This window comes from Telmatherina bonti, assembly GCF_933228915.1.
Source record: "Telmatherina bonti genome assembly, chromosome: 17".
Lineage (NCBI taxonomy): Eukaryota > Metazoa > Chordata > Actinopteri > Atheriniformes > Telmatherinidae > Telmatherina > Telmatherina bonti.
Window position 1 is genome coordinate 23,835,843 of NC_136615.1, and position 22,025 is coordinate 23,857,867.

General features: G+C 39.8%; 1 protein-coding gene across 1 annotated transcript in view; it reads left to right on the forward strand.

Moving 5' to 3' along the window:
* Positions 1–21,687, forward strand: part of ank1b (ankyrin 1, erythrocytic b) — a gene marked incomplete at both ends in the record, with an annotated part of 72,889 nt that extends 51,202 nt beyond the window's left edge. Inside the window, 17 exons of the mRNA XM_079256050.1 lie at positions 96–320; positions 465–619; positions 792–1,003; positions 1,955–2,159; positions 2,333–2,429; positions 2,513–2,741; positions 2,927–3,055; positions 4,943–5,062; positions 6,122–6,206; positions 7,298–7,372; positions 8,332–8,463; positions 9,358–9,516; positions 10,593–10,664; positions 16,909–17,566; positions 17,651–17,786; positions 18,226–18,297; positions 21,625–21,687. Of these exons, the coding sequence (XP_079112176.1) occupies positions 96–320; positions 465–619; positions 792–1,003; positions 1,955–2,159; positions 2,333–2,429; positions 2,513–2,741; positions 2,927–3,055; positions 4,943–5,062; positions 6,122–6,206; positions 7,298–7,372; positions 8,332–8,463; positions 9,358–9,516; positions 10,593–10,664; positions 16,909–17,566; positions 17,651–17,786; positions 18,226–18,297; positions 21,625–21,687 (2,824 nt within the window). The remainder of the gene's footprint in view (positions 1–95; positions 321–464; positions 620–791; positions 1,004–1,954; positions 2,160–2,332; positions 2,430–2,512; positions 2,742–2,926; positions 3,056–4,942; positions 5,063–6,121; positions 6,207–7,297; positions 7,373–8,331; positions 8,464–9,357; positions 9,517–10,592; positions 10,665–16,908; positions 17,567–17,650; positions 17,787–18,225; positions 18,298–21,624) is intronic.
* Positions 21,688–22,025: the final 338 nt, after the last annotated feature.

Here is a 22,025-nt window from a genome sequence, read left to right on the forward strand (position 1 = left end):
CTTGTGGCTCAGTCTTGTTATTTTTATCACTAAATGGAGTCAAGTTTCCAGCTGTTCTTCTTGATTAAATCCCAACCTCACCATATGACACTCAGCTTCCTGGTGAGTTTCATGGTGGATGCTCGTGGAGGCTCCATGCGAGGCAGCAGACACCACGGCCTAAGGGTGATCATCCCACCTCGGACCTGCGCTGCACCAACCCGCATCACCTGTCGGCTTGTTAAACCCCAGAAACTGACCACACCTCCTCCACTGGTGGAGGGGGAGGGCCTAGCAAGCAGGATTATCTCCCTGGGACCATCCAGTATGCAATTCCTTGGGTGAGTCAGACTCTGGGACTGTGAGTCTGGGAATTTGTAGTGTCCAATATCTCTAAAACAAATGTGCGCCAATGTGTATCAATAGTTCATGAATGTTTTGTTTATGATTTTAAAGCTTTATTTAAGCTGTTATTTTCTCCACAGACCTGTGATAGTGGAAATCCCTCACTTTGCCTCACTGGGTCATGGTGACCGAGAGCTAGTGGTCCTTCGCAGTGAAAATGGTTCCGTCTGGAAGGAACATCGCAATCGTTATGGCGATGAAGTTTTGGAAACTATTCTGAATGGCATGGATGAAGGTCAGCTTAATTTTAAAGGCAGCCGCTGTTAATTGATGATATGCCGGCGAGAAGCAGCAGCATATCTTGAATAAACAATGCTTCATGTCCACTTGAGGCTAAAAGTACTTTTTCAATGTGTAGTTTACTTATTAGTTCCCTTCTTTCTTTCCATCCTTTCGCCCGTTTGCAGACTTGGAGAGTCTAGAGGAGCTGGAGAAGAAGAGAATCCGTCGAATCATCTCCACCGACTTCCCCCTCTACTTTGCGGTAGTCTCCCGCATTCAACAGGAAAGCGATCTCATTGGTCCAGAGGGCGGCCGGCTGACCAGCAAGCTGGTTCCCCACGTCGAGGCCATCTTCCCTGAGACTGCTGTCACCAAGAGAGTGAGGCTGGGACTGCAGGTAATAAGATGGATCAGACTACTGTAGAAATGTGGAAGAAGGCTGTAAGTATGGACAAGTTAGAAGACAAAACAAGAGAAAAGTCTTCGATAGATTCAAAGCTCTGGATGCCTTTCTTATTTGTGTTATCAACACAATCTTAGTTTTGTACATCGACGATAAAAGTTGAGCTAATTTTGTAACTTAGCTATTTATGCCAGCACGTTTGGCCCATTTTCTGTTTATGCTGCTTTAAGTCTCTTTGATTTGCAATTTGACAAAAAAATTTGCCTTTAAGTTGACGAGCCGTCTGAATGTGTATGAGCGATGCCATCAGTCATGGAGATTTGGTTGACTGTAGTGCTTTTTGTATGTGGACTGATTTATTCATATGCTGAATTTTGATATTTAAACAATGGATATCACTTGAAATTTAAAACCATTTTAATAAATTATTCTTTTTATAATACAGAAAGATTATGATGGATTATTGCTCCTCCATGTCTGTTGTTTGGCTCACTTGACAACATTTTTTTTTTACATTGTCTGTCAGTGCACTGATGTTACAGTATTGCCAGGAAACTGCATGGGTCTGAGCTTTGCTGTACCTTACGCTGGTCTGTTTATGTTTTCCTTTTATCCAGCCATTCATCACTCCTCAGTTCCCTGATTTAAGTTGTGAGCAACACTGACCGAGCTGATGCACTGATCTGAGTTGGGTCACTTGTGATTATGAATTTGTTGCATGTGTGAGTATGGCTGCGAGTTTGATGGTTCCATTTACTGCACATTTAGTCCTCTATTGCCTCTTTGTGTTAGCTCTACGCCTTCGTGTCATCCTTTTGGACTTGCTGTTCTGTGTTTGTGCTCCATGTTGTCTATCACACACTTTAACATTTTTAACTAAATGTCCTTAAAAATGTTGATTCTGCATCTCTTCAATAAGCTTTTCCATGGACATTCAATCCCCAGGCACAACCTATCCCTGATGAACTGCTGACTAGGCAGCTTGGTAACCAGGCGACCTTCAGTCCAGTGGTTACCATCGAACCTCGTCGGCGCAAATTTCACCGTCCAATAGGACTTCGTATTCCTTTACCACCGTCCTGGAGGGAGAGTCCTCGTGATGCTGGCGAGGGAGATACCACTAGTTTGCGCCTCCTCTGCAGTGTTATAGGTACTATAAAACTCACTGGAAGGATTATTAAAGAAAGACTAAATTTCTACGTAAAAGTGACTTTTAGTCTTGATTTGGTTAGTATAAGTAACATGAATAAAAAGTAGAACAAAGTGTGTAGAAAACAGTATTTTCAGGAGCACGGATGACAAATTGTGGCTGTTTTAATGTAGGTGGAACAGCACCAGCTCAGTGGGAGGACATCACTGGAACCACCAAACTGATGTACGCCAACAGTTGCGCCAGTTTTACCACCAATGTGTCTGCTAGGTGAGAACCAGTCAAAACAAATTCATCACTTGTCACCTCATCTTATATACTGAAGGTCAACTTTTCTCTTTTACTACGTGCAGATTCTGGCTGGCAGACTGTCCACGTACGGCTGAGGCGGTTACCTTTGCCAACTTGCTGTACCGGGAGCTGATGTCTGTCCCATACATGGCCAAGTTTGTTATTTTTGCAAAAATGAACGAAGCGCGTGAAGGACGCTTGCGTTGTTACTGCATGACAGACGACAAGATGGACAAAACTTTGGAACTGCATGAAAACTTCACAGAAGTGGCCCGCAGTCGAGATATTGAGGTCAGCACCAGGGTAAAGGGATATGGTCAGCACGGTATTAAAATGCAAAGGTTTTATGGAAAGTAGTAGATGTTATTACTTCTAGCATCGATATTGTGAATGTGATTATGGCTGCTCGAAGCCATTTCTGTTTTCATGATGAAGAGGAAATAATCTATTTTAATATTCTGTGACCTTGCATACAGCTTATGGAGGGCATGCCACTGCACCTGGAGTGTTCTGGGAACTTAGTGCCCATTCGGAAGGCCACTCAGCAGCCTCGTAGCTTCAGCTTCCAGGCCTTCAGAGATAACAGATTGCCTGTCTCTGTCAAGGTCTGTCTCTAACTGGCTGTTTATATGCATGTTTATATCTCACTGGCCATGTATTCATACAGTGTTGTGGTGTTTTGTTTGTTTTTTGTTTAGTTATCGGGTTCAGTTTATCAAGGATCCGCTTACCAGCTAGTTTCCCTCCTAGGCACCCAATGACCGCCCCAAACACCCTGTTAATATGGTGATTTTGGTGTCTTTTAGCATATCACTGTCCTTATAGGCTGGCAGATGCTTATTCAGCATCTGAATATTTTGAAAATTGTTCCACTCTCTCAGCACTACTAACACACAAAAAACTTTCAACCTAACAGTGATGTGATGTTATGTTGTATTTTTTCCCCTTTTGTATTATAGCCTTTGCATAGATGACATGTTGTCATACTTTGTTACCATAGTTACATGAAAGGAACTTTCCAAGATTTCCTTCTGAACAGCTGATAAAAAGTTATTTGATCTTAGTCACAACTTGAGATAAAATTGCCTCACTAAAGCCAATACACCCCAGTATTAGAAAAACGATGTGATTGTCTGTACTTGTAGCTTTTACAAAAGCTTTATACAGTCTTGCCTTTCACTGACAGGGATGAAATTGGAGGCCTTCATTGCAGAATAAAACCACCACGAGGTCTTAGCAGTACATGCACAAACATCTCTATAGCTAGTTCTAATCTTTGTTAATGAGAACCATGAGAAATTTACACAACAAATGTGAAAAAAAAACTGTCAAAAATTCCCATAATTTTGTTTTAGGTAAAGTGGCACCACATGCCAACACATAAAATCTTAGCTTTTTCAGCAATAAGGCATAGTGGAGGACAAGTGGTTTTGGTAGACTTCAGTATTGGATACAAAATAGAGTAGTATGAGGGAAAAAAACAAAAAGAAAGAATATACTAAATCTTAGAAGAGATGATGCTTACAAGTACATCGACAGCTGAATGTTTGCATAAGAAGATTTATATATGAAAATAGTCCCATCATAACTTTCACTTGTGCTGCCACACATTTCAATCTGAACAATGTCAGCTGAAAGGAGGAATTTGAGTCTATGTTTACTATTTCATTGGAATTTGAAAACATTGTAGAAAGCCATTAAATCATGCCAGTGTCCTGATGTGAAAGCAAAATTTAAGAAAATAAATGTGTGTAAATCCAAATGGTTCACAAATTTTTCCCTTTAATTGTTTACAAGCCATTTCATGTCTGTCCTGTTTCCATATTGATGTATTTTTGTTGTGCTGTATGCATTCTTTTTGTCCATGTGTCTGTCAGTATCACATACAGAACCATTCAGTATCAGCTAGTTGAATTTGTGTAGTCATGCAACAACTACCTATCTAGCTGACAACTCTCTTGGGTAACTGTTTGCATGTCCTGTGACTCCCTCACTTTCTTTGCCTGCCTTCCTTTCTTGCGGCCTTGCCTGTCTGTACGTGTCTGTCTCACTGTCTTTCTTTCTTTCTCTCACGGTCACTCTGTAACTGTCTGGTCTGACAGACGTCCAGGTAAAATGTGCAGGTAAATCTCTCCCTCTTGCCTGCCTGTGGACTGCTTTCATCCCTGTTTCCCCCTGCTTCTCGTCCCATGTTAGTGCGCCACATGCTCAAGAAGCCGTTGAGGGATCTAACGCTCGTTTTGGTCTGTTTTTTCTTCCTCTTTCTACTTCTCTGCTCTGATCTTCTCGTCTCACGCACACTTTTGTGCTGTTTCTTTTTCTCCCTCCTTCTCCTATCCTCTCCATTTCTCCTTGCATATTCCTTTTGCTCAACTTTATTTCTCTCTCTCTATTCCTTCATCATCTCCTCCTCCATTGGCTGTCCTCTTCTCCATTCTTTCTCTCCTCTTTTTCTTGCTCTATTTTTGTTTTCTGTCACCTGTCAATGATAGGTCAGAGATAGCAACAAGGATGCCACTGGGTTTTTGTCTTTTCTCCGGAAGTGCACCAAGTATGAGGACGCACAGCATGTGCTGTGTAACCTGAACATAACCATGCCGCCTTGTGTGAAGGTAAGAGCTTGCCTCCAAAAAGCATGTGTTGCTTACACTTCCCTAGTTGTCATTGTCTGATGAAAGTGAGCTCTGTTTATGCAACCTTCTACCATTTTCTGAGAGATTTTTTCCCATATTGGAAGTCAGGAATATTTGTCTACGGTATATTTGAATCTGTTTATTTTATCATATGTGATTCCAGACTACTTAAAAAAAAGTACTAAATATAGTTTGTTTTCAATTAAAGGTTTCTATTCGATGTTGAGGAGTGTGACATGATCCCCCACATATTTATAGATTTGTTGTAAAAACAAAGCAAATGAGGCAATTTTATCCAAAAAATCTCTAATTGAGTGGTTGCACTGACCTGAATATGCACAGACTAGCCTTCTGCAAAGTCATTGTTTCCATTTACAGATGGAGGGGATAAGGGTAAAATATATACATTGGATTTCATAGGATGCTAAATTTGTCTCCATCCATGTGTGTGAGTCATCATATATGCTGAGTCATTTGCATTTTTTCCTCTGTTTACCAGATTGAAACAATCTGAAAACGCCACAAAAAGTACTTGCAGAACAGCCTTTTATGTTGACTGAGAGATTATATGAGGTTGGAAACTTAAAAGAAAACATTGAAAAGAGTAGACATATGATTTGATTTAATTTGATTTGAGTTGATTTGTATATTCATCTTTAATCATAGTACCAAATTAACTTCCAGTTCCGATCTGACAAATGAGTTCAAGCTTTTTTGGAAGAAATATAAAAAAAAATGGCAACAAAGAAAACAGCTAATTTCAGACTGAACCCTCATCAGGACTTTTGCTGATGACAATTTTCTCTTATATTTTAAGTTACTCCTTTAGAGTTGTTCAGACTCCATATTTCTAAGGTTTTACTTACTTTCTATACTGAGCTCATTTACCGAAATATTGTCATTTTTAATGTATGTCATTTTAAAAATAATTAAAAGATGAATGTTCAGACTATCGATACACAATAATATCTAGGAACATTTTTAAAAGGTTCACATATTCCATTTAATAACATGATAAATTCCCTCATCTTTTCTTAGGTTGTTGGGAGTGAAGAGCGCAGACGAACTTTAACCCCTCTTGCCCTGAGAGAGCGCTACAGTGCGCTGAACGAGCCTGGTGTGGGTGAGTCTCACTGCCTGACCTCGAGCCCTCTCCTAATATACAAACAGTGGAGATGGGCACAGAATGTTGCACTGCCCCTTTACCCACTGCCCTGCTTCCTACTTTGCCCTTTCTATTTGCCCTGATCTGTCTCATGTGCACGCATGGCACAAAGACCAAGCCTTGGATGCAACACACTGCTCTACAGCCCGAGTTATTCGCAGTGCAGTTACAGGAAATTAGGTTGAATGTGAAAAAGACTAGCAGCAGTCTGAAACATGACTAAAAATGGCTCCATGGCACCTGGCGAGTTAGCCTTTTCGTCTTGAGTGTCCTGGTAGCTCAGAACAATTGATGAATGACTTCTGTTATGTGGTTTTGCATGGCGCTGGTGTCTCCACTGCGATTTCCAAAGCATGGCAGCAGGTAATGTTAGCATTAGCACCGTAGCTGAGCTCTGAGAATGGGCAGGAGCTCGCAGTGGAGTTAGACAGAGGAGCCCTGATGCTGGCCTGTAGTAAATAAACAGTCAAGTTGACTGTTCTGGTTGGACTAAAGGGAGCTGATGGTGGGGATGAGGAAAGGCCTTTTCTGTCTATCAAATACACAGCGCTGCTACATTGCAACTCAGTCCCTCTGTAATGGTTACTGAATGCTAGTATGATTAGTGAGACAAGCACTTGTACAAATTCCTGTCTGTCCACATGGTGTCCTAACCCTGGGGGCCATGCTGATAAAAAAAAATGTTTTGTGTGTTGCTTATTTTCTCCAACAGAGCAACAAAGGTAAGTATAGCTATTAAAAAAAAGAATTAAGCCAGTTTTACAGTATTAAGACCACTGAATATTAATTGAAAGTACGGGGGGCCGAGGGGGTTAAAAATTTAAAAGAAACTGTGTACCATTTATTTAAAACACCTATCAGTAATATATGGAAACAAATATTCATTTACAAAAATATTCATTTTTCTGGATAATTATTTAGTATCAACATGACTGTTCATATTAAGTCTATATAGTCCTTTAATTCAGTAAACCTTCACATTGTTGGTGTTGATGAACTAAATGTTACAATATGTACGATTAAAAGATTTTTTTTCTCTCTCTCTTTAGCCACAGTAAATGCCATGGAGAGGACTGAGATCAAAATCAATATTATATCCGAACAGCTGGGTTTGAGCTGGGCAGGTTAGTCACCTCACACCTGTTCACCACTTAATCAGATTATATAAGCATCACCGCATAAAATACAGTTTGTCCATCTTCAGAACTGGAGCACCTCTTCAGGTCGCTGGGAGTTTGTTTTCAGTATTACTGAATTTGGGTTTTTGCAGCCCATAATTTGACTGGAGCTTTGTGTCAAGAGAACATGTCACAGGAAAATTTGTCTGAGTTGTTATAAGTTGCAAGATGGCAGCAAAGCCCTAACCTGTTGTCTTCTGGTGGTTTATCCCTTTAACCCCAGAGCTCATTTTATAGGTTTCTGCTTAAAAATTGCATACCTAAAGTAAAATGAGCATATCTCTTCAACCACAGGGTCTATTTGAAAACTTAGGAAACTTATTAAATGTTTCAAGCTACATGAATATTAAGTTTTACTTTACTTTAGTTTGAAAAATAAATTGAGGGAGCATAAATGAAAGAAGGGAATAAAAAACCTTACAGGATGAATAGAAATATCCCTAAACGCTCCATCACTTCATCACGTCATAGTATAATATTCAAACTCTATCTCTGAAAAGGTAAAGAAATGGCCATTTTGTCACAGTTTGTTGCTATTTGCAATGTTGTGCAGGACAAGTGTCACACTCATAATCAGCACATAAGCATTTCTGGCTAAATAAACACTAGCAGGACATGGAAAGTGGACATCATTTTTGTGGCTATTTCATGTTCTGTCAGGAGAACATAACCTGTATATATCAGTGTTTCCTTTTGCCAAGTCTCTAAGTTTCAACACATTTATAATGAGATTAAACTTTTCTCCTAAAAAACTAAATTTTACTAAACTGTGACATGTGACTCAATAGTTAATGTTATTGTCTTTGTTAGTGTTCAGCTTTAAAGGTTTTGTACTCGTGCTTCCTAAAAAGCTTTTGTTCTTGTCCTTCCTCTTGTTGTTTTGTTTTTACCTATCCCTCTGTCAGAGTTGGCACGAGAGCTTCAGTTCGGCGTCGATGACATTAACAGGATCCGTGTGGAGAATCCAAACTCATTGCTGGACCAGAGCTCTGCCCTGCTCAATCTGTGGGCCAGTAGAGAAGGCAAAAGGGCCAAGAGTAAGTCACACACCACATCCCTTTAAAACTGAGTAAAGCTTTATCTATTCACATCTCATTTAATTATTCCGTGTTTCTGGCTAATCATGCTGCTTTCTACAGTCACAGAAAAAAAACTCTCCAGAATTTGACTGAATTGACAGTAATCAAGTTATAGCTTTTGGTCAACATTCCTTCCCTGTATATTTTGCTAATCAGATAGTTCATATTATGTTGGACCAGCTTTAGCTTTGATTATGGCATTGTTCCCATGATCTTCTGCAATGTTACAAGATTAACATCCTTCCAGTATTGCATTAATTTTGCTCTAAGAGATTGTATTGATGATGGAAAAGTCTGGTCACTGTGCAAAGCCTTCTCCAGCATTTCCCAAAGACATCATGGTGAAGCACTTCATTTCTCTCTCTTCTTACCTTGATGCTGCCATCACTCTGAAACAGTATAAATCTGAAGTCATCAGACCACATGACCTTCTTCCACTGCTCCAGCGTCCTATATTTACTGGACATTGGAGCAAATTGAAGTCTCTTTTCTTTCATTTTTTGTGCCAGGCAGTGTATTTTGTCATCACATATGGCTGTGCTGATACTCAGACCTTGGTGCCAGTTACTTATGCAGTTTAATTGTAAACATTGTCTTTATTTGTAGTAGACTATTTGCTCTGGTCATAAATGCAGACTCATTTTCCATATGAAATATCTGCTAATAAAGAAAGTCTTCTCTTCATATTTCAACTCTGCTAGTCTACCATGTGCAATAGTTTCTAACTTCCCATCTTCCCTGGTCTTCCCTGTATGCTTCTCTTGTTTGTATCCTTGTCCACGCACTTCTCTTCCTGTTTGTCTTCCTCTTTCTGCCTCTGTCTGTGTCTCCCTCGATGTGTCTGCCTCTCAGTGGAGAGCCTCTATGCTGCGCTAAAGAACATTGACCGTGCAGACATTGTCACGTCCCTGGAGGGCCAGGCCCCGCAACCAGGACCCGGCTCTTCAGAAGAGGGGGCCTGTCGACTTGGTGACCGGGACTCCACGTTGCTGTCTCCCAGTGTCATTAATGGTAAGATACACAAAGACATCAAATACAAAATCACCCGGAACAATCAGGTAGCATTTATCCATTTACAGCGAAAAGCAACAGTCTAGAGTAAGACAGCAATGCTCCTTCTAATGATTTAAATTTCCATGGAGTGATGATGCTTAATTTGATAAGGAGTAAATTAAGTTTTTAATCTGGTCAGAAATGTCCATGAGATGGGCATTTTATATAACGGGCAAACTCTGCCATCTGGAGATGTCTGGAGTCCCAGCAAGGTGCAGACAGCTTATTACATGTAAAAGACTGATGAAAACACTCCGGATTTCATGTAGAGTGGGGCTGTACAGCTATTTTATGAGGAAACCAATTAAATAAGAAGCTAGCCCAAGCTGTAGTTTATTAGTCAGGAGTTAGCAGACAATCAGCCGATTGTCTGAATGAGAGCTAGCTGCTGATTCTAACCCACACAAACAGCCACAAGCCCCCGGATAATTTCCCATCTTACATTGCACATGGTTCTAATTTGACGGCACTGAGAGACGTGGGCGGTTTATCATATTTACTAATCCCCATTCACTGAATAAGGAAGTAGTTAGCCTACATCCATAAGAGATTTTGTGTTTGCAGAGATTTTTAAATGTAACATTTTGAATAATACAGTTGGAGCTGAAATTTAAAGTTATTGGAATAATTGTACAATTATTTCTACAGCATGAAAAAGCAAGGTACACGTCGCTGTTTGATATTTGACTTATTATGGGCTATAATGATAAAAAATAAAAAACGCTATTTTCATCAGAAATTTAATTCAATGACCAGTCTGAAAATACAAAAACACACATTTCTAAGAACAGGTATTTAAACAGAAGTCATATTTTAGCAGAGGAATCTTTCTTCTTTTCTTTTTTTCCTTTTTATCATCAAAACCAGCATTCAAACTGGTCTCATCTGCTTGTATAAATCCCTTAATCAGAGGCAGACTTTTCGGCACACGACAATTTGCTGCTGTTCCTATTTACCTTTAACCCCTGAAATCCTCCTTGTTTCCTCTGAGTGTGGGTAACGGCCATTTTACCTTGTTTCTGTTGCCCCACAAGAGATCACGGACACAAGGCCATCACGCCTAGTGCACAAGCCACGAGTTATTAGACCCCCGTTTTTCAGAAGGGGTAAGTTGAAAGGAACTGGGGCTGCATGGTGGTTTGCTGCTCTTGACATGATGATGATGATGATGATGTTTAGAGGACCGAGGAATGGTGTCATTTTTCTACCATGAACCCAGCCTTTGTCAGCATGCACAAACATCCCCCCTGTGGATTCCTCAGCGGGGCACAAGTCATTTTTTTTAAGTTGCACTCTTCCACACCTCATTCTGTAGCCCTGAACATGATGGCGTTCGCTTTCAATATTTAATATGAGAAACGAGGATAATTCCTTTTCACAGATGTATTCAAACCAAACAAGCTAAATCCTAACATGTGGGTAATTATTCATTTGTTTGTTCAATCTTTAAGTGTGAAGATGATATAGATTTTATTACGTGTGGTTGTGTATGTGTGTACACACATGCATTCGTGTGTGTGTGTGTGTGTGTGCACTCATGCCTGTGTGTGTCTGACTGGGATGGATACACTAGTCAAAAGTGGCTCTGGTTCACTGATGATAGTGTTCTCTGGGCTTTCATACCTTGTTTCTATTCTTCTGTCTTTCTTGCTTTCTATCTTTGTCTTTTTCTGTCTTTCTCTCCTGAGAAAAAGACAAAATTTTTAATTCTCTACTACATTTGTCTGATCGTTGACATTGTTGCAGCTTCAATGTCTTCTCAGGCTACAAATTTTCTCTTTTCCTCAGGATTCTGTCCCACTTTCTCTTTTTTCTCCGAACCTGTCATATTTGCTGCCCAGCCGCCCTGCTCCTCCTATTCCTCCTTCTTCTGCTCCTCCCTTCTCCTGCTCTTCTTCCTCACAGCTCTTCCTGTCCGACCTCTGACCTCATAAGACCTCATGTTGACCTCTGGGCCTCCTCTTCTCTTGTCATCTTGTTTTCCCGTGCTCCTCCCCTCGTTCAGACGAGTGGGGGCCCTCTCCTCCTCTCTAAATCCAGCTCAGTGTGTACTACAGTTTGTGCATGTGCATGCTGCATGCTTTGCTGTTACAATATCTGTGTGTGCGTGTGGGGATGTGTGTGGGTGAAAGAGCGTGGAATTCAAACCTGGGTTTCAGCTAAAAGCAGCTACATTTCTTTAAAAGCAGTAAAGGAAAGGTAATTTTTCTTAACTTTTGCTAATAAAAATTTTTTTAAAGGCTGAATTATTAACTAATTTCAGTAAAACCCCTTATCACATCTACCTGAGTTTATTTTGGTGTGTGAAGTGACAGATGTGTGTGCGTGAGGAGCTACAAAGTTCTGCTCTTTGCTGTTTTTGTTTATGACATCCAACTGTGCATGGCATGCTTTCAATGTATGAAGTTCTCTTCACTGTGTACAATGTTCACTCTGTTTGATGGTTGTGTTTTTATTCTTGTGTTTATGCCAAATTAACAATGAAATGTTTCGTTTTCTTTTCCTGTTCAATAAATGGCGTGTTTTCGATGCTACGCTGTAACACATGCACAGCTGCCTTGCACATAATGTTCACTAAACAATGTGGCTGTGACAACATGTCTTTCATTCATGGGCAAATTCATAAACTGTTGAGACTTCAAGCATTACTTACATTTTTTTTCTTTTTTTTTTTTTTTTTTTTTTTTTTTTTGGTTAACATACCTTTTGATAAATTTTACACTAAACCAGGGGTGTGCAACTTCGGTCCTCCAAGGCCGCAGTCCTGCAAGTGATCGAAGTTTACGTGCTGCAAAGCATCTGATTCACATCTGTGGCTAATTGGCAGGCTAGTGCATCTTCATGTCAAGCTCTGCACCAGTTTACTATTTAAGTCTGATGAGTCTCAGGTGTGTTGCAGCGAAAAAACTCAGAATGTTTGTAAGACTGTGGGCCTTGAGGATCGGAGTTGCTCACCCCTGCACTAAACAGTAGGCATTGCCCAAGTGTGATGACACAGTCGCTGGCATCATTGTCTGAACATCATCTGCCAGCTGGAATATTGCTGTGAGGTGTGTGTTTATGTATTGCTTTATGATATTTTGTGTACAGTTTAACCTCACCTGTGAGCAGAAATTGTGTGTCCTCATCTCATCTTGAAAAAAAGCATAGAATCACGTGTGAGAGTGTGTGTAATGTTAGAAGTAGAAGTACTGTTGATGTCCTTGTTTTTTTTTTTTTTTTTTTTTTTTTTTTTGTGCCATTCCAATCTCTCTTGAGTTCATTTGTGCTTCACCACATGTTGTGCCCGTGACACCTGTGTGTGTGCGTGTTTGTGTTCAAACAGGAGTGGCAGTAAAAGTGAAGGACTAACCCAGACTCAACTAACTCACTCAAACTATCATTCTGACTCATTCCTCTCTGCTCACCTCATTCTGATGCCTTCTGATCACCCGGGCCCTGTACCATCCCAGAAACACACACACACAGGTGGTCTTACACACAATTTGCTCCATAAGTGCATAACCTCTCAGAGGAAAATAATTACACAGTAAATAAGTATTTCACCTACTTATCCATTTTTTTCAAAATGATCCTTTCTCCTAGAGTTGTTGTGGATCATGCTAAGTAATAAGGTTGACATGTTTGACTTCTAAGGAATTGAATTTTCGCTGGGTACATGCACTGTGTAGCTTTTGCTGTTATTTCAACCCAAACAGAAGAATCTTGAAGACATACTGGATTCTTATGTAATAGGTTGTTTCCGTAATAACATGTTCACTGTGCTAAAAGTTCAATTAGCCTTAGGCCCTTTGATGCACGAAATACAATTATCTGTCTCCATCACCAGGCTAATGCAAGTAATGCCCCCAAAAAAGCTGACATTTTTACTTTTGCCCTATTAACATGATTAAAACATAGTAAAAGTCATCAGCTGCAGTCATGAATGAAAGCATCTTTACAGCATGAGCTGTTCTGGCAGCCTTGACAAAAGTTACCAGGTTTGTTTTTGTAACGTATTCAGCCTGGTTCTGGCTGTCTCAGAGGTTTTACTGCAGTCTATCATCCTCTGAGGATTAAGTGCTGTGTAAAATAAAGAAACTTACTTTTTTTCCACAGCAACGTGTGCTTATCTTAATAATCCTTTCTTCTTTCAGTTTATATAAATGTTGTTTTTTTTTTATATGTACAGTTATTTATAGTTTTTGAAGTTATACTTTTTCTGTAGATGGTCTGTTCTCTGCCTATAAGGGATAGGATGGACATAGTGGTTTTTTTTGTTGTTGTTCTTGTTTTGTTTTTATCAGTGTTATTGTGACTTAGACTGAACTCTTGCACTTAACCTTGGGTTGTCCTATCAGAACCGCTTCACAACCATGTTTTCTCACACCTACTTAGTTTTAAAATGTTGTTCTATCCTGTAAAATGCTGATGAGACTTTTCTCCCTACTATTCTTCTCAAATATGAATTTTTCTTAATACTGACTGTAGGTGAAATACTTCTTTACTGTTCAAGTTCCACTCATCTGAGCTCATTGACACAGCAATTTAATGAATATATAGATCACATTATGGAATAAAGAGCCAAAAAAAAAATTAATCTAATTTGCTACATGTAATAAACTAGATTAATATGTTAATTAATATAAATTTACAAATATTAATATCTAGATTGTAGCATGAAAAGAAATTTTTAACTGAGTTACTTTAAATACTAAAAGTTAGATGTAAATGTCAGAAAACTGACAAATAATGTGTATGAAACCAAAATTCCCAATCCCTGCGATTAAGAACATTAAAGTATTTTGTGTTATTGTTCTTTTACAACACTTTAGTTTTGCTCAAAAAGATTTGTCATTCCTGAATATATAGCAATGCACTGTGTGATTGTGTGTGTGTGTGTGTGTGTGTGTGTGTGTTTGTCTTCATGTCAGTTGACAGTAATTTAATAAAAACAATAGAAAGTTTAGTATAAAGTAACTCAAAGCTCTATCATCTTGGATTATATTTAAATTTAAAAAGTCAGCAGCAACTACAGTAAATGCTGCTGTACAAGAGGCTTAGCTATATAAAACAACACATGACTTCTACCCATTATTTATATTATATCATTTAATAACATTAAATAGAATTAAAAAGTACTTCACCCTTGCAGGGAGATCATAAAAATGGAAAACAAATTGATAAAATTAGAGTTTTGGGATTCAATGGTTCTGTTTCATATGTGTGTGTGAACATATTTGTGTTTGTGTGTACAGACTTTTATCCAGGTGCTTGGGGTGAAAACATTTGAATGCATGATACTGATGTCACACTATAATACAGGACAATGCAAGAGCAACAGTTACTTGCATTTTCCACTGCAGAATCTGCAAGATGCTGCTGACTCCTTCTGAGGGGCGTGTTATACGGGTTGGAACGATAACATTTAAAACCTGCTCAGTATTTGTCTTGCTGCTTTGTTGAAACAGACATTTATCCAAAATGCTTTCTAGAATAATTAGTCATTCCTAAAACAAAAAGATATCTGAATTGATGGCATCGAGTTGTATCTGGGGTGGAAAAACTTTCTCAGATATTGATGTTGATGACTATCGTGCCAACCCAGCATTCAACATGTAACATGCACTCACCTTCCCTTTCTTTTATTAAGGGACACTTTTTGTTCAACAGGCTCACTTTCTCAAAGTAGTAGTGAAATAGTGCCCTGCAATATCTGCTTCACAAACAACTGGTGTTTCCACAAACCTTTTTCTCCCTCACTCTACACATATTGCTGTGTCCCAATGACAAACCTTTCAATTGGCTCCTTCACACCAGTTGAACAAGTACAAATATATTAGAAAATGTATCTGTAGAAAATATATTTCAAGAAAATAAAAGATTGTTCTTAATTTATTACATCCATAATGTGCATTCTGACTTGTACCTAAATGTAAGAGTAATATTTTAGCAAGGACTTGGAGTCAAATTACTGGCTTTGCATACGTATTTTGTACACTAAAGTTTGGTTCAGACTACAGGAGTTTGGGGCAAAAGTCCATTCAATTTAACCTTAAGAGTTGATCTCAACATGTCTGTCATTACCAAAATTAGGCCTAAAAAATCATTTAAACCAGGTTGGATCCTCCTGAATTCCAAGGTAACATCTAATATGTCCAATGATATAAAATATTATTGATATTTGGAAGCAAATCCTGATGATCCTGGAAAATCTGAGCAACAGCCAAGAAGAAATAAACATTTAACTATTGTTGAACATCAAAACAAAGTAAGCAAACATATCTATGTAGTTCTTGCAGCAGAGTAGACAGCCCACACTGACTACCGTTCCATTTCTCCTTCAGACCTTTTAAACTATCTGCTTTTTTGGTCTCACACTTGTTACAATTTTGGTTGCATTGCAACCATTTTTGCAACCATGCAACCATTTTTTTGGTTGCATCTTAAAATGGAGTCTTCTTTTTGGTCCACTTTAAACACACCTTGATCCCCTTCCACATACACTATTATTCCTTTAAAGCAGCATGAATGCACTTTCACACTGTCTTGCAGACTGAAGAAGAGACATCTGGTCTGCTTGAAAACCATTGGGTCTCAATTTAGTTGCAAGTGAACCATGCTATGATTCGCTTACAATGTGTGAAAGCAATAGATCATCCTGTGCACCAAACAGAACTCGTGATGTAGGAGTCACCATGGCATAACATGTCAGATAGGTCGCTGCCTTCCTGCTGCTCGTACTGGAAAGCATTGTGGGAAAATCACATTAGGTTTAAGCAGCAAAGTCAAGGTAGAAACCTCAAACCTGCATCAACTTGGTGGTGCTCCATTATTTACTTGTGCTGAAGAAGCCACTTTGTTCCTGGATAAGTGAGCTGGATTTTCTTGTGATTAGTGGCATTTTTTAGCGAGCAGTCATGATTATTTAATGTTTAGGGGCTTTGGTCCATTTAGAAAGTGCAAAACTTTTCAGAATTCCCCACAAAATCAAACCAAGTCCCTTGACTGTCGTGGTGTGAATGCACCATATGACCATCGATTGTTATCAGATTTGATTGTTTTATCTGTTCAACTTTAAGTTCTGAAATGCAAACATTTCTAAGTATTTACTTACATAAAGATTAATTTCTTAACTCCTGTAGTCTGAATCTGGTATTAATGAGATGCAATGCTTAATATGTTAATCCTAAATTATCACCCTAGACTCCAAATCCTGTAGCCCTTCAGTGTGTATTGGGACAGGGCTGAGCCCCGCTGTTTCCCTTCTAGGTGGGAGAAACAGTTGACCCAGCACCACCCCACACCCCCCCGTGGCTGTGCCTGCTTGGTGTTAGTCTTTCTTTTGTCTCCCCCCTGTCTTCCCTCCAGGTTACGGGCTGGTCCAGGAGGAGCTTCTGTCCCCGGCCTCCATGCAGTACAGCTTGCCCTCTCCACTGGGCGTGGAGCCGTACTGGCAGGAAGTCTCAAGCCTGGAGTGCGCGCCAATCGCCACCACTGAGGAAGACACATTAATGGAGATGTCAGATGTTCAGGTTTGGCCAGCAGGGGTCAGCCCCTCGCTGGTCACGGTGGAGGACTCCTCACTAGAAGGTAGCAGCCGAGCTGATGACTCAGAAGGCGCCACACTCTCTTTACCATGCAGCTTGGGCCGCCCAAGCAGCGGTGCCAGTGGAGCCAGCGGTTCCATCATGGAGCTGGAGGAAGAGGAGGAGGAGGAGGAGGAGGAAGGGGAGGTTGAGGAGGAGGAGGCGCCACAGGAGCCAGCAAGTGAGCTGGCAGAAAGGGACAGGGTGAGGGCGAGTGGCGCCGTTCCCAAGGTCAATCTAAACGGGCAGCTGGGAGGTCAGAGGTCGGGCGCACGGAGAGGGGAGGCTGTGGCGATGGGAGAGGGAACTAAAGGAGGAGTTGGAGGTGCAGGGCTGGGCTCAGTGGAAGGGATTTCTCTTGTTGCAGGCCAGCAGGGGTATGCCCAAAGGAGCGAGATGATGGGTCTTAGTCGACCCTCAGAGCACAACGGTGATAACCGGTATGTCAACAGGTAACACTTTTGGAGTTCTCTCTGCTGTAGCATGTCTACCTCCTCTCTTATCTATTTATTTCCTCTTTCCAGGATGGTTGGAGGCGGAGCTTTTCAACCTTATTTACCAGACAAGGACTCCCTGCAGGGTTGGGTGGGCTCGGTGTCATCGGGACGTGACGGCAGCGTCCCGGGCTTGCACGTGGCCCAGGAGGCCCTGCTGACTCCGGTGTGTGACACAGGTTACTCTCATGTGCTGCGGGGGCGCCTCCTGCAGGGCACGCAGCCGTTTGACAAGGGGCTGGGCTTCTCTCATCAGGAAGCAGGCCAGCGGGCTTGGGAACAGGAGCAGAGGCGGGGCCAGGTCAGGTTACCACGCCGACCACCTGCCGCTTCCTGCAACCTGGAGGGAGAACATCTTTATCCATCCCGTTACCTTATTTGAATGATCAAATTGGAAGTTTTTCATTCAGTTTCATTTTTCTGATCGAGATCATTCAGTTTCAGTCTCACTGAATTCAACAATCATCAAATTGATGATTGATCATTTTGATCAAGTCACAGAACCAAACTTTTTACTTTCTTTTTTGCAACATTTAAGACTGTAGACATCTTCTCAGACATTCTGAGTGGTTGTGGAAGTATTGATTGTTGCATTGTTTTTTCAGAGAGAAGAGAAGGAGGACTATTCAACAGAGATGCAGTATGTTGAAGAACACGGAAATGTTCTCTCTAGAAGGGTAAGACAATTGTGATTTTATCATTTTTCATTTTTATCGTGTTCACACCAGTGCTTTAAGTGGAACAAAATAAATTATGGTACTCCCTTAATGACTTGCTGTCAGTTTGTCATGCAAGTATGGGACAAAAACATGGCTGATACTTATATGTAGATCAATAAATCGATCTATGGATTAATAGTTTTATAGCACAGAAATGACAAAAAACAAACACAGCAAGTTCTAAATCCAATCCACATTTGCCAAGTTCAAAGTGGACTTCAAGCCTCATTGCATGGACATTAAACATAACACTGAAAGGTAAATACATAAACTTAAACCCTTTCATGCATGAATTAATAATAAAAACAATGCAACATTTTTCACATTTTTGTAAGAAAAAAAAAAAAAACACTGAAGTGGTTTATTTACAAAAATACCCTCTTCATACATGAATATGCAAGAAAAAAGCTTGTAAATAGGTGCCCACTACAGGGCCACTATGCACAAAAGGGTTAAAAACATCAAAAGTTCTACATTTAGACTTATTTAGCTTATTACCAGTTAATTTAACAGTGTATTACTATTACACTTTTCCTCTGTGAAATATGTTTTTCATAGCATTAGGCCTGGTCCATGCAACTTAAAAATATTATCTTATCTTTCATCTAGAAATATTATTCAAAAACTCAAAATATTGACCAGCCATATGCTTAGTTTGCAGCATCTGACCTTCATTGTCTGGTGTAATAAATGACTGTTAAGTAGTGCTACAGTCATCACTCAACTCTGCTCCAGTTTGTAACATTACAGCCACAATAGTTTTTTTTTCTCCAACTTTCCTCTCATCCAAAGCACGTCCACTTCAATGTAAACACAGAAGCGAGTGTGACGTGCGGCGTGACGTTGTGGGCTATAGCAAGCGTTGTGATTCTAAACTGGTCTTTTTTAAGAAATTTTTCTTAAAATCAACAAAAATATAAGTCCCAGTACGCACCATACGCTGTAAAAAATAGTCCCGGTACGCTAAGGGATAGAATTTAAAAGTGCCGGTACTGCGTACCGCTACATGCCGGCCCACTTAAAGCACTGGTTCACACACAAACACCTGTAAACCAGATGACTTGGAACTTACACTACAGGATGAATATTTCACAGTACCCAGTAGCAAATATGCGTTAGAGAATTTTTTTTCCTGTACAAAAGTAACACATTATAACAAACCAACTATGACTCAGAGATGTTCTTTATATGAAAACCTGCAACACTTGTGCAAAATTTTATCCAAAATAAAAATCATAATCAATGGCAAAATCCTCGAATTTGGTACCTGATCTGTTTGGCTAACAGAGTACTGAATGTAAATCAGAGAAGGTGAATGAGCCATAGTTAGTTTAGTGTTCTGGTTTCCTGCCGAGCCTGCAGCAGTTAACTGGTCCGAGTGTTGTTTCCTTCCCTCCTCCTGCCCTCCTTGCTCCAGGTGGGGGTGGATATGAGAAAGGGCGCTCAGTCAGTGCAGCGCACCAGTCTGCGGAGACTTAAACACTGAAATACACATACTGCCGAGTCCTTCAGGTACGGGATACATTACAAGCACTTGTGCATCCCAGTGCTTGGATAGATACCAGTATGGTGACGGTCAGGATTTATTCATTTTTATACAAGCTGTTTTGCTCCTCAAGTTCAAAAGTTGATCTTCAGAAATGAGGTGTGTTGATTAGTAATTAAAAGACAAGCAATGATTTGCAAATCATTTCAGCTTTATAAAATAGTACAAAGACAACACACTAGACCAAATGCAGAAACCGAGAAATGCAATAATTAGTTTTAAGCACAGCATGTACTTATTTTAGATCTGATGCAAGCAACATGTTTTAAAAAAGCTTTGGAAGAGCAGCATGTTAACCACTGTGTTGCATAACCTCGCTGCTTCAGATATGGTGTTGTAATGATGATCTCCTCATAAATGTGTTTCCTTTTCTTTGTGCATCATTGCAACTCAAGCTAACATGGATAGAACTCTTTTTTTTTTTGTTAACTCTGTGCTAATAACGAGGACGGTCACTTGACGTTTAGTCCAAAGGATGCAGCAACCTTAATTCTCAAAAGAAGTTGAAATATTTTATTTGTCAGAGCAGTGTCATATTTGTCCTCAATCTTTGTCAATGTCATCCTGTTCATTTAAAACCCCTAGAAACTAGTTCTGTTAGCCTGAATGGCATATTTTGTAACTTTTTTAATGAAAAGTATCGAAAGGGTTTAAAGAGAATCATTTCCCGATTTTAGATTTTGGTGATATATCAATGTGTAACTAACCCCCCTCCTAATCTGCAGCCTAGAGCATTGTTGCTCTTACTTACAAGGAAAGCTGGCCTGCCTCTGCTCTGATATGCAGTGCCAGCTGGGACATCTTTGTAGCTCACTTGGTATAGCATGCAGCTCATTGACAGAAGTCCTGGCAGCAGCCAGAAACCAGGCCAAGTTTAACTTGTAACAACTGACTGTATGCCATTGCCCCTCTCTCAAACTGGAAATAAGTTTACACATTCTGAATCAAGTGACTCTTGAACACAGGAAGGGTTTTCTTTTAGAGGATTAGCAATTTTTTGCAACAGTTCAGTACTGAGTTGTCACTTGCGCATGTAACATGGCTTGGGATTTCTGTTGTGCCCACCTGTAACGCAGCATCACCCTGCTTTCCAACCTCATCTTACATGAAAGATTTGTTCAAGTACTCTGAATCTTGTGATGATCTGACTACAAGCAGCTGGGATAAGCTCCAGCCCCCCTGCGACTCTGAATTGGATTAAGCGGGTGTATAAAATGAATGGATGGATGGATGTGCCCTGTAATAAAATCTCCAAATCCTTTGTCAACCTCCGATTAGAAACATTAACTATCTGTAAAGTCTTTCAGAAAGTTGTGAAACTATCTTTATAATCTGTGTGCTTATAAAAGACACACTGTCTTCAGAATGTTTATGCTTCTAATTATTTCATAATTAGACCAGTAGTCAATTAACACGTTTTGTTTAGTCATTTTTTTAAGCATGTTGCTGGCTAAAAAGAATAAAAATGAACAAAACTTCTCATCAAACTTCTTGGTTTCCACATTTGATATGTTAGCTTTGTGTTGTTTTATAAGATTTAATTGTTTTGCAAATCATTATATTCTGTTTTGATTAAGACATTTCCCAACCTCTTCTGGAACCAGTTTCAGTATTATGTACATTTTAATTACATTCTTTTTTTTCTTTTTTTTTTTTTGGTCGTCATTGTTTTTTTTTAAAGGTCCAAGTAATAACTTCCTTGTTTGCATTTTAATTTAGTTTGTCCCTGTTTTTTTAAGGACCGGAAAGTCACTGCCAAACCATCCTCCACAAAACCCCGATCAGACCGCAGAGGAAAATGAACAGAGACAAAAGAAAGACAATGACACACATGACAAACTGAATCATCCTCAACCTGTGACCATGGAGCACCACACGACTAAAGAAGAGGAGAGGGGGGGAAAAAAAAGAGGAGTTCAACTTGTAGTTTTATAATATTTGTAAAGAAAACGTCAACTAAAGCATGAAAATTCATTTTTCTACCAAAAAAAAAAAAAAAAAAAAACTAAACATAAATGTTAGTAAAATGACTAAGAAAAAAAAGCAACAAAGTGCTTCCTGTGAACTGTAATCGCATGATGACTGCTGGTGCATGCCCTTTGACCTTTTGAACTGTCATTATCTACAAACTGAAGGGGTA